At 39.6% G+C, this 12629-nt stretch overlaps 1 protein-coding gene across 4 annotated transcripts in view; it reads right to left on the bottom strand.

The window, feature by feature from the left end:
* Positions 1-12629, bottom strand: part of CLASP2 (cytoplasmic linker associated protein 2) — a 161078-nt gene that overhangs the window by 124050 nt on the left and 24399 nt on the right. For all 4 annotated transcript variants that reach the window (XM_054991913.1, XM_054991914.1, XM_054991915.1 and 1 more), the window contains exons 4-6: positions 11590-11681; positions 11267-11342; positions 8367-8464 (exon numbers count right to left, since the gene is read on the bottom strand). In XM_054991913.1, the coding sequence (XP_054847888.1) occupies positions 8367-8464; positions 11267-11342; positions 11590-11681 (266 nt within the window). The remainder of the gene's footprint in view (positions 1-8366; positions 8465-11266; positions 11343-11589; positions 11682-12629) is intronic.

Here is a 12629-nt window from a genome sequence, read left to right as displayed (position 1 = left end):
TAAAAGATTTATGATGGTTATTTTTATATTTTATTGATATGCCTCAGATACATCTACAGGTATATGGGCCCTCTCCTAAAACATCCAATTCTACTTACTAGCCTCTCCTCATCTCTTATACACTCCTAACTGCACACAATCTGGTAAATGGGTGAGATGAGCTTAATGTGTTGGTAGTGTGTATGCTACACTCACCCACGGGTCTCTTACTTTGACTCTGACAGAATGCTGTTGTAATTATTTGTGCTGTAAGCATGATTCCCTTTTTCATATGGATTTTCTGGCTGGAGAGGCATTATATAGATGGAGATAAAAAAGGTTTCTTTTAAAAACAGAAAATAAAACATTTACCAGGATAAATGCCTTGTATGGAAAACTTCCACTTGCGTGCAATTCAGTTCCCACATTCCCAGACAGTTTACTTCAATTGACAAGGTTTCATTGGAACCTGTGACAAGCACCAACAGAATCCATCCAAAGGTTTAAGGTTGCTCTTTCAATACACAGTCTCCTGTACCCAGAACCTGCATAAGTAATTTTGATATTTTGGGCCCTTAAAGGAATGCTTACTGACACACTTATTCCCAGCCTCAAATTCCTGGTCTGAGAAGTCTTTTTCGATCTCTTTTTTTAAAATGAGGCTTGCTCACCCCTCTTAACTAGTGAACTTCCATGGACTCCGATTGGCTGTCAGACCACATCTGCATGAGGTCAAAATCATAAGGATTGATTTACAGCTCTAGAAGGGACATGAGACTTTGGAGATGACTGCCACAACATCTGCTATAATTAAGGTTTGAGTATAAACTTTCAATATCCCCCATTAAAAAATAAAAATAGAGCCATCTACTGCCTCATCAGTGTGTACCAAAGGGAAATAATATGCACAACAAGGGAGTTTCAAAAGGGCAGCCTTTCAAAAATGCAACCATATATTCAGAACAGATATACGTGTAAAACTGTACATGTGTCTGTGGCGGGGGGGGGGGGGGGAGGAGAGACATGAGGTCAATGACTTACATCTTACTGGAGTGCTGGATCCAGTTATTTGGAAGTACTAAAAAGCCCTTCGTGGTGCCTAGGTACAGCTCAGCTGAGAACTGCCTCCTAAAGCAACATTTATTTTGTTTTTTTTAACTGATTCTGGTGAGCTACCTGTGGAGCCGATTTGGGCTGAGAGGCAGGATAAAAATGCAGCAAACTATTACTTTCATCCGATGTCCGGAGGATCAGGCCTGCAGACATTCTTCTCAAGCCTACTTTGTTCCTGTATCCCTCTAGTCCCTTCACATTTTTCTTCACCCTTCTCTGGCTTCCTATCATGAGGTCCTTCCCATTCATCTTTCAATTTAACTTTCATATGGGCCCTAAATACTGAAGGAGGAAGCAGTAGTAGGTGTGAGAGCATGAGGGAATCTCTGCCTAACTCTTCAACCTGATGCACGACAGAGCATGGTAAAAGAGTTTGAAATATTTTTAATTCGATGGTAATAGGTTTTGTTACCAGCATTTGTGAGAGAATATGAGCTGATCTCTTCCTTTAGTGTAAGCAGTAAGACACAAAATATTATCATTCCACCTCTGTATCATTTTACATGCCTGTCCCAATGAGTACATAGGGGACCAGTCAAAGAAGGAACAGGGATGAGGAAACAAAATTTATTTTTATCCAGCATGAATTAAGCTTCACAAATGAGACAGAAGCAAGGAGGCAAGTTGAGAAAATTAGTGGCAAAGTAGCATGAAAAATAAGAGAGCATTGTGATGGACTGAAAGAAAAAAGGAGGTTACAGAACAGATAATTAGCATTTTTTAAGAACACTGAGCATCCAGCACAACTCATGTAAGACAGTGTATTTTTGATTTTGCCAACCAAAGAGAAATATAATTTAATTGACTATGGCTGAAATATTAGATAAATCAAAGCCAATTTGGAGTAGTGATTGGCACGCTAGACTTATGATCTAGATTTGAACTTAAGTTCACACTATGAATCTCTGTGAGTTACCATTGGCCTATGCCTTTCATATAAGACAGCAATGGAAAAAATGGGTTACCTTACACATATACCAAGTCAGACCATTGGCTACTCCAACTGGCAGAGCCTCTGCAAGGTCTCATATATAGAGATCAGATCTTTCACATCCCCTGCTACTTTCACATAGTTTCTACTTTGTTTTTTAAACAGGAGGTCACAGGTTCAATCTCTGGTACTTTCTGCATGCAACGTAAATGCTCAGCTCCTCTCCAAAGATATTTTATCCTATCCATTTTCACTAACCTGAACTCCTGGAATAAATGTGATGTACAATTGTACTATTATGATGATTAACAGTTTCACTTTCCAAAGCAGAGGTCTGGGGTAGGGTGACTTCCAATAGACTTTAGGTATTGGTCTCAGATTACTGAATTCAAGATATTGATTTGGCCCTTATACAGCTCAAATTTTAAAGCCATATATCAGAACACAGGAAGATCAATTATTTTTAAGTTCTGAGAGAACTGTTAAAAAACAAATATATCTTTTACATTATTGTATAGCATAGGCTAGGATATTAAGATTACTGTGCACAAGTCTGTGCATGCCACTTACACAGTACATACTTGCAGTATAGGTAGACTATGAGTTCTTAGCACAATATATATATGAGCAGCAAACTACTAGTTATGTATTAATATATATATAATTTTGAGTTTATCAATGCATCTTTTAATAATTTTGAAGATTTATGACTCTTGTTTCCATTGAAAGCTTGAAATAAGACCACCTTAATATGTAAAGAATGAGGACCAAATCCAGCTGTAGCATAATATTTTTTTTAATTTAAACAAAATTTATTTATAAAAAATACAACAGGATCAGCTTATAATGAGAAATATGCAATAAATACAATTCAAAGAAAAAGCAATTCTACATGAATACATTATGGCACAGAAATTTTAAAAATGCACCATCAAAACATGGGGGACTTCTATGGGCTCAGAACTTTGTACAAGCTCCCTTTTAAGAAAGACAGCTCTCTCTATAAGTGTGCATTTGTGATAGTGTGTGTTCCATAAATTGTAGCATAGTATTAAGCGCTTCATGTCAGATAGTGAACAGCTGGGGTAACCATACAAGAGCTTCTAGAACAAGGGGAAGATTTCTAGCCCTGTTATTCTGTGGACAAACAGCAACAAAGTAGAATAAATCAGAAATCTTTCAGGTTCAAGATCTCTTCTGCAACGTAACTTCTAAGACCATCCATTATGTATTATACTTCAGTACAAACTCTGTAGAAATCTTCTCTGATAAACGTATTCACTAAGAACTGGCTTAGACATTTCTAATCCTTACCCATCCTCAGATATGGTTGGCAAAGACGTCAGAGATGAAAATACTTTTAAACGCTATAAAGTATCTGTCACGTCACTAAAATCACTAGCGTGAAACAAAATGTTCTGTTCTAGGTATACGAGCTCGTCCGCTATAAGGGAACATACTAGTTATACCAACAGTGCCCTATGGCTGCAAATGCACTACAAAAGAAATGTCTCAGGGCAATCTTGGCTCTCAATAACCAGTCTGAACAATTTGGCCAATTTCAAACAGTAATATACAGAGTCGATTTCTGTGCAGAAATTAAAATAATCTGAAGAGACACAGAAAAGTATTCTACTACTTCAGAGGTATGGCCAGATTTCGGAAAATAAGCTATACACTTCAAACAACAGTTTTATAGCACATTTCTGCAGATAACAACTGGTTAGGGCTGGGTTCTCAAGTTTTGAAACTGCTTACTAGCCTGCCATCATTCTGGGTTGCAATCACCTTCACTTTCTCCTGAGTACTGTTATATTCACACAGAATATGGGGGGCAGGGTTGGGATCCTCTTTTTGCCCATGTACCTATGGAGGGGTGGTTGCTACTAGTAACTAAGATTTAAAGACTATGAATTTCTATGAATGGTAGAGTATATGTATATTAGAAAGGAGGATGCATGAGAAACACAGGCCGAATCTGTAAAGCAGCGCACTGTTTCTACCAGCCACAAATACTGGCAATCAAAATTGTCCTTTGTGCAAAATAGTTACGAGTCGACTTCTGTGCACACAAGCAAGAAATTAAAGTCATAAAATCCACAGAAACAATTCTTGCAGGTACGTAATCACGGCTGTCTTTTTGTGATATGTAAGGCAGATGAAATCATCTATATGTGGTGTGTGTATATATGATTTATACACACGTATACTCACATACAGACCACATTTAGATATGCATACCTGCCTAATAACACAAGTCAAGCATGATTTCTATGTGAGCAACCTGAAAACAGTTTCTAAGAATTGTTAATTCCTTTATAGAACTCTCTCAAACACCCACTGACAGTCAGATGCCAGCAGCTTTAACAGTCTTTTTGTTAAACCATAAAAATCCATTTGTTGTAAATAACTTGTCTTTGTGCAGTAGCTTGATGGCATTTAGGAGCTGCCAATACATTTTTTCAATTTAACCCCAGACAGAAATACATTCTTCTGCCAGGAGGGAGTCAAGCAGTACTAAGTGCCAGGTCTCAAATTCCTACTACAGTCAAGTGTAAAAGCTGCCAGAAATGAGGCATAATTTTTCTGAACAACTATTTCCGTCAGGGCTGGGAGATGTACAGGAGTACTTCAGTAAACCCATATATGAGCACATCCCCTGCCACTGGAGAATCCCCTGAACTCTCAATACAGCCCATATTTGTACGGCTGGCGGGGGGGGGGGTACGCTGGGAATACTTCAAATGAGTGAAGTGCTTCTACTCACACAAGCAGATCTTTAGCTCACAGGCCATGCACAGGATTTTCTAACATGCTTCATGAGGACAGAGGATGATGGAAGCAGCCTTTGAATTACAGGTATAATTTCCAAATATGCATGTACAAGTCAGACTGGCTCATTGAACTTATTATGAAAGAATCCAATGGTTGGCATCTTTAAAAACATAAGCATTAGGAAAACTGATACATTTTAGAATGCAAGCTAGCTTAATGGTGTTCTGTAACACATGCCCTTGTTTTGGAATATAGCAAACATATTTGAACACAAGGATATTTGAACACACAAGTTCCTGCTGAGTTAGGACCTACAATTAACTCGACTTGAAATTGGCCTCAGCAGTAGCATCCCCACTATTTTTGTTGTTGTTAATTTAAGGATGTCTGCCTTTAGAACAACCTGAAAATACTCACTGATGATAACCAGATGCAACAGAGGATCTTTCCCTGTGCACAAGATAGACTTTCAAAAATTAAAACTTTTCATATCCCTTAATAATAAGCTGCAGCGCTTCAAACTGCGCATGAGCCCTGTCTTCCCTGTCATATAGACCTTAGTGACAAAAGCTGAAAGATGGCCACAATGAATAAAAAGTTAAGTGAGCCAGAAGTGGCTGGATATAGTTAAAGCTTGGCCTGGAGTCTGAAAAAAGACCGAAAACTAGTAACCCAGAAAGTATTATGGAAGATTCCCTCACCAGCGTCTTCAACTTCTTCCTGTACTGGCTAGTTTCAGCCATATTTTCTTCTTAGTTAATCATAATAGTGACTGATTACTTGGATTTCACAACTTATGGATTGACTCAATATTGTTTCTTCCGTCATGACAAGTGCATCACTCCAAAGAAGCCTATAATGTTTGTTTTGTGTGACTTACATTTGGTCAGTGACAATCTACACAGTTACCTTTCAAAATTAAGCCACTTGAACAGCTACTGTTGGCAAAGAATCTACTCCTTGGTCTTTAACCTTGTATCATTATCACTAAAACGCCAAATATTTTGATCCAATATTCTCCTTTGGCTAGATTTTTACAATAGACAAGTTGCCCGCCCATGACGATTTGAATTAAGCACTGTAAACAGCTATCCCCACTTCACAAATCTATTCTCAGTACATAGTAAATACGTCCGTTTCAAATAATGGGAAGCTGTAGCACTGCCCAACAGTGTCTACAGATGTTCCTGGCAGGGGGTGGCATCTGCCAAAAGCAAAAGCCTTGCAACTCCTCCTCCTCCTCTCTGCCTGACATGTAGTAAAATATGCAACAATAGAACACTCTTAGTTTACCCTACTACCACTCTCTCTCATTTTGGGAGTGGCAGGAAAATTAAGCATTACAACATTTTGCCAGATAGAGAAGAAATTACAAAAATGTTGCATTTAGCATATACCACACTTTGCCAGTAACCTAAAAACAGTTGCCTTCCTAATTCTTAGAAGCAAAATATGTCCATCACCTTTATCATGGCAACTTCGGTCATTTTTGTATTCTGCAGAATTATACATGATGTATACTCTATCATGATGTATTTTATAGCCATCTGGCAGCCCAAAGCAAAGCCAAGTCAGAAAGGAACTCTGCCCGTCTTCACCTTGCATATCTGATGAATTGTATGTTCAATACCTGGCATCTTCAGAGGAAGCAGTGCTCTTCAATCAGAGCAGGGGAAGCACTCACAATCCACTCTACAGAGGGTCACAGGAACTCCACTACCACCATTTTATTGGGGCATCTGTATGTGTGTGTCTGAGGTGGCGATGGAAGATAATTGCTGTGGTGAAGGACAGCTAGGGGAAGTGAAGTCACCATTTCATAGTTTCCGTGAAGTACGAGAGGGTGGTGGGGACTGCAAGAGGGAAGCACCTGGTATTTCTAGCATATGTGTGCGTGCTTTGAAGATGCGCACAAGCACATTAATCTTTTTCCAAAGAATGCTAGTTACAGTATGCTGCAGTGAGTCCATTCAGATGCACTCCACACCTCAGATTTCTTCAGTCCACGCCTAGAAATCACTGCTGCTAAGATCAAGCATACGGTAGCTGCTGCTGACATTACTCTTCTTTGCCAGCGCAGATGGTGCATCCGTACATGTATGTATGAGGCAGCAAGGGAAGATAATTAATGATTGGGGGAAAGTGCAGCTAAGAGAGAGGGATTAACTTTGGGCACAGTGCTGGGCTGGCACTTTGTTGAGACCACAGGGAGGAAGAAATTTGCCATGATTAATGGGCACCACCTCTAACATGCTATTCTATATTAGTTGTCTACAATGGAAGCTGCTGCTACTGCCATCCTCTGCATCCATCCTCCTTCAAAGCTGCACGTAAGAGGATGCGGCAACATGCAGAAGAGGAGGGATGGAGCTAACTGCATTCCTGAGGGGAGGTTTGCTATGGAAAACCACCTGCAATTCAAATAACGGTTGATAATCGGCTCAAGTCATCTCATCTGCTCAAGCAACCTTTCCATATTCCCAAGTAGAGGAGGGTGGTGTTAAGTGAGTTGGCAGCACTTACACTGACTTTCAGTATAACAAATGCAAATGTTAGATTAGGGATTGGGGAGGCCTACGTTCAAATCCTCTCTCATGCATGAAGCCTGTGGGTTGACCTGGAACCATTCACTCTCACTCAGCCCAACACACCTCATGGGGCTATTATGAGGCCGTAAGAGGCGAAAGCTGACCCCCGTATACCACTCTGAACTCCTAAGAGCAAGGGCTGCATAAAAATACTATACCAAACACCTATGCAGTGAAGAAAGACAAACACCATACACTTTCTTAAAAACATTCTATTATTTCTTCACCAGGTTCACAGCTGAGACTGGAAGTCCCTGAGGTAGTGCCAGACTGTTTGTAACTCATGAAGTTCAGATAATGCTTTTGATCTCTCACTCACAGAAGAAAGTGAGAGAGTGCAAGCTTGTGTTGTGAGATAAATATACAGCTTTAGAAAAATAAACGCTTTACTACATTTTATACAGAACCTTGACGCACAATTAAACACTACAGAAAATAATTTGTACCAATATCAGAAATTCTTTTTCTTAAAGACTGTCTTGACGCTGCTTATAAGATAACACCATCCACAAGCCATCTCACCATCCTGGTTATTCAACCACTTGTCTCCTCTACCATTTTATCATGTTTTGTAAAATCAAGGGAGAATAGGGGGATGGGAGGTAGAGCGGGAAAGAGAGAAAGAAGAGCTATTTCTGAGAAGCTTACAGTTTTACTGTGCAATAAGTGCTCAAAGATTTATTTAGTACCTCAGAAGTAGCAGCCACCATTGTTCTCTGTGGCTTGCATAATAACGTCCCCAGATACAATGTCAGGCTGCTATTACATGTTATTTTTATTTTGTGTGCTCACTTAACTTCTGTTCCCATGTCTGAACAGCATCATATTTGTACTGTCAATCTGGATGTCTATTTTGAGAAAGATCTGATGAAGAGGCCAGCTAAATTTATGCACAGAAAACCACAGAAAATATAGGCAATATATAACCACAGAAAATAGGCAATTAGTATGCAGTGGAAGAAGAGATACCAAGAACTTACCTTCCAGAAGGAATTCCCCTCTTGTTGAGGTCTGACCTTACTTTCTCCCCTACGTGTCTATAAATCTCCACAATTGCCAATATTGCAGCATCTCTCACCTGCAAATATACATTGCAAGCGTTAAAACTTTTGAAGAATATTTAAAAGCATAAAATGAATTTGCTGTTCTTAACACATAGTCTTATAGCCCCTTCCAACCAGCTCTTTAGAAGTTAAATTTATAATTGTTAAGTAGTAAAGTAAAAAGAAGTGCTTGGAACAAGGCTACATTGGCTGCATTACTACTAGGTCTTTTCAAACATAATGAACAAGGAAGGGGAGAGGGGGGGGGACTGCAATTAAAGCTCTAGAATATGCCAACTCTCATTCAAGGTACTTTTTTGGAAAGAATAAAATGTACATTCTCTGATATGCTTAGTTACACCAAACATTAGAGGTGGGCACAAATTGGAAAAAAAATGAACTGTTTGGTTCATGGTTTGTCCTGTTTCATGAACCTTCACGAACTTGCCCCAGTTCGTGAACCGGTTCCTGGTTCATGGGGTTGAAATACTCCTTTCCATGCTGCTGCAAAGTGGCACGGAAAGGGCCATTTCATCCTCCACCAGCTTGGATCAGCTGGTTGGCGGGAAGATCCCCGACAAGCAGATGATCCGGGGGTTTAAATGTCCCTTTCTGTGCTTCTTCGCAGCAGCAGGGAAAGAGACATTTCACCACCCACCAGCTTGGATCAGCTGCTTAGCGGATAGATCCCCAACAAGCAGCTGATCTGGGGGGTTTAAAATGCCCCTTTCTGTCCTGCAGCAGCATGGAAAGAGGCATTTCACACACACACACCTCAGGCTTGGATACCTGACAAGCAACTGATCTGGGGGGTTCAATGTCCCTTTCTGTGCTGCTTTGCAGCAGCAGGAAAAGGAGCATTCCCCCCACCAGCTTGAATCACATGCTTGTCAGGGAGATCCCCAACAAGCAGCTGATTGGGGGGGGGGGGTGAAATGTCCCTTTCCCTGCCGCTTCGCAGCAGCATGGAAAGGGGTATTGGGCTTTTACATGAACCAGATGAACTGGCACACCAGTTTGTGGAAGTTCGTGGAAAACAAGCTTCCACAAACTAGCATGAACCAGCCCAGTTCGTGACGAACTTCTGTTCGTCTTGCAGTTTGTGCCCATCTCTACCACACATTACTGATCTATAGTCAAAATTAGCTTCCTCACTAAGACTGCCGCAGGCTGAGCAATACATCAGTAATGTTGTTTGCTACAAGGCACTTCACCTTTCTCTCTACTATGTTTGTGATCTCTGGCAGCATGTCATATTAATTCCTAATTGAACTTAACAAATTCTGTAAAATGACCTTACAGCCATTTCTTGCTTTATAGGCTTTCCCGTTGGTTGCCACCATGAATCTATACATCACACTTTATGTACAAAATCATCATTGGCATTTTGGGAAACTTTCATCCATCTGTTGCTTGAATATTGATTCTAAATCATTTTTTTTTATTTACATCATTTATAGTCTGCCTTTCTCACTGAGACTCAAGGCGGATTGCATGGTGTGAGTCAGTACAATCACTATCATGGCAATATAAAATACATGTAATGGATATATGCATGCAATTTGCAAGAAAGAGACAGAGACACAGACAGAGAGGTTGAAAGATTTAACAGTGTTGAAAAAGCATAGATAAATTCCATGATGGATATATTAAACAACATAGGAGCTACCCAGTAAGATCATACTTGTAGCAATAGTACTGAAGTCTATAGTCTCTTGCCATTTACAGCAACAGTAGTGGACTCTATGGCCCTTCATTGTTTACAGAAATAGTAGTGAAGTCTTTTGTACCTCCTTATCCCTTTACTGATGGGTTCCCTATCCCTTTACTGACTAATAGTCAAGTATCAGTGTTACCACAGCACGGATCCAGGTACCCAGATCAGCCATGTCGAGATAGGGGGCCTTCTTCCAGGCTAAGCTGAGTTCTGGAAAGAATTTCTGCAGCTGCCTTAATTTGCTTTTCTAACAGTAGCACTGTTATAACCTCTAGGCTCTTGACAGAGTCTGCAAGTGTCAGACAAACTCCATCGAAAATGGGAAGCATAATTTCCTTCAAGATCTCTGCCTTCCCAACCAGCAGCTCTTCCGTCTTGTCTGGGTTCAGTTTCAACTTGTTTACTTTCAGCCGTTTGACCATAAGTGTCAGGCAGCGATCCAAGATCTCTACTGCGTCCAGTGGTGATTTGGATAGGGAAATATAGAGCTGGGTGTAATCTGCATATTGATAGCATTCAGTTCCATAGTTCTCCTTTACACAGAGGTTGAACAACATGGGAGATAATATTGTGTCCTGTGGAAATCTGTATGATAATTCCCATTCTGCAGATAGTTGGTCCTCAACTGCTACCGTTTGAGTCTGTTCCAAGAGAAACAAGTTAAACCAGTCTATGGCACATCCCTTGATACCCATTTCTGCCTCCAGTGCAGAAAGGGATTCTTCATTGGGCCATGGAAAAAAGTTCTATTTTATACTACATATGTTTTTATTTGTATTTCTAAAATATCATAATCCTAACACAATATATTGGAAGAAAAATTTGAAGAGACTGTTATACCATGGTTCCCTCTCATGGTGACAGGTAATGGTATCAAGACAGATAGCTTCTTCTGCTTTTTAACAGAAGGAAGTTAAACTTCTTGGGTCAATCTTGTAATAATTCACACTATTATAAACCTCCCATTTCAAGAATTAATGTAGAAACTGTGCCTCCTCTGCTAAGGATATAGGATACAGGAAAAAGATATAAACTCACTTATGGAGCAAGATCAGGTAGAAAATGCACACACTAAACAATCAGAATGTATGACTTTCCTGTGAAAAGCGATAATCCTTACCTGGCTATTGGAGTCTCCGAACAAGTTGCATAAGTGTGGAACCAATTTACTGAGAACTAAGGATTGTGCGCCATAGCTAGAAAAGTCAAAAGAAAACGTCATTTTCCTTTCTCATAAAAATACAGCAAATGACCACACAAAACAGTTTTAGCATCTCTATTCTTTACAACCTTTGGATATTTTTGGAAAATTCCAGAAGTTTAGAGTAAAAAAAAATTTAGTGTCTTTTAAAAATCTGCTAAATTAAAGGGAAAGAACATGCACCACCAGACAGAGAAAGTACTCATTTCAGCAGCTTATTTCCATATGAATAATACACATACTTGTTTAAGGTTGCAATGAGACAAAGACACACTCCTTCTCGTGACCGATAGTTCTTGTGCTTAAAGCCAGCAGCAAGACGATCCCAAACATACTATTAAAAAGAAGAAGGCAAATTACTGAGAGATCTTGGGACAAAAAGTTTAAATCAGACTATTTTAGATCTATTTCCAATTTTGTAAACTGCTATTGGTACACACAACATCTGTAATAAAACAAGACAAACGTTTGGTTAGATAGTCTTTAAATCATCCAGTAAATGCAGACACAAATACTACACATGAAGGATTAAGTCAATATTCCTCCCATTTTAATCTTTCCCTACTAAAAAACCCTAGAAGATTGACTTCCAAATGCCCCTCATCCAGACTGCTGAATCTCTTTAAACTGATTTTAAAATCACTGTATTTGCTTTGTACTGAGAGGTACTGTTTCTATCTGTTCTCCAAATTTCAACGTTGCGTCTGTTCTTCAATGAGCTTCTGTGATGATTTCTGGATCTTTCTCATATTATGAGCTACACTCATTTGCTCCCATGCATGTTCATCTTTCCATGTTTCATCTGCCTTTTAGCCATTTCTTTCTTGCTTTATCTTTATAATTCTTGACCTCCCAGGACTTCTGAAGTTCTATATCAGAACTGCCAATGCAGTAAATCTGAAGCTTACAAGACTGGATTTGCAACAATATTTCAAAGCAAGCAGGCTCCAACTGCAACTCCCTTCAGCTGCAATGCTGCCATTACACTCTCAGCCGTTCAGCAGGCATTCAGGAGGAGAAAGGTTGCTTAGCAACTGCTGCACAGTGAGCAATAGCACATTTCCCAGACTGCAGCATTTTATGATTTAGACCCTTCCAGGATTCGAGTGATGCTGGAGCATGACCAAATAGACTGTGTCGTATGTATAAATTCATTAAATTACTCTGAATTTAAAACAAACACAAATTTCAAGCAGGAAATTCCACATAAATTTCACAAGTAAGTATTTTAAACGGTGTTGAAACATTCTGCCAAAACCTTCAGCAAGAAAACTGTATTACT

Source organism: Eublepharis macularius, chromosome 11, assembly GCF_028583425.1.
Source record: "Eublepharis macularius isolate TG4126 chromosome 11, MPM_Emac_v1.0, whole genome shotgun sequence".
Classification (NCBI taxonomy): Eukaryota; Metazoa; Chordata; class Lepidosauria; order Squamata; family Eublepharidae; genus Eublepharis; species Eublepharis macularius.
This window is presented reverse-complemented; position numbering and strand designations above follow the sequence as displayed.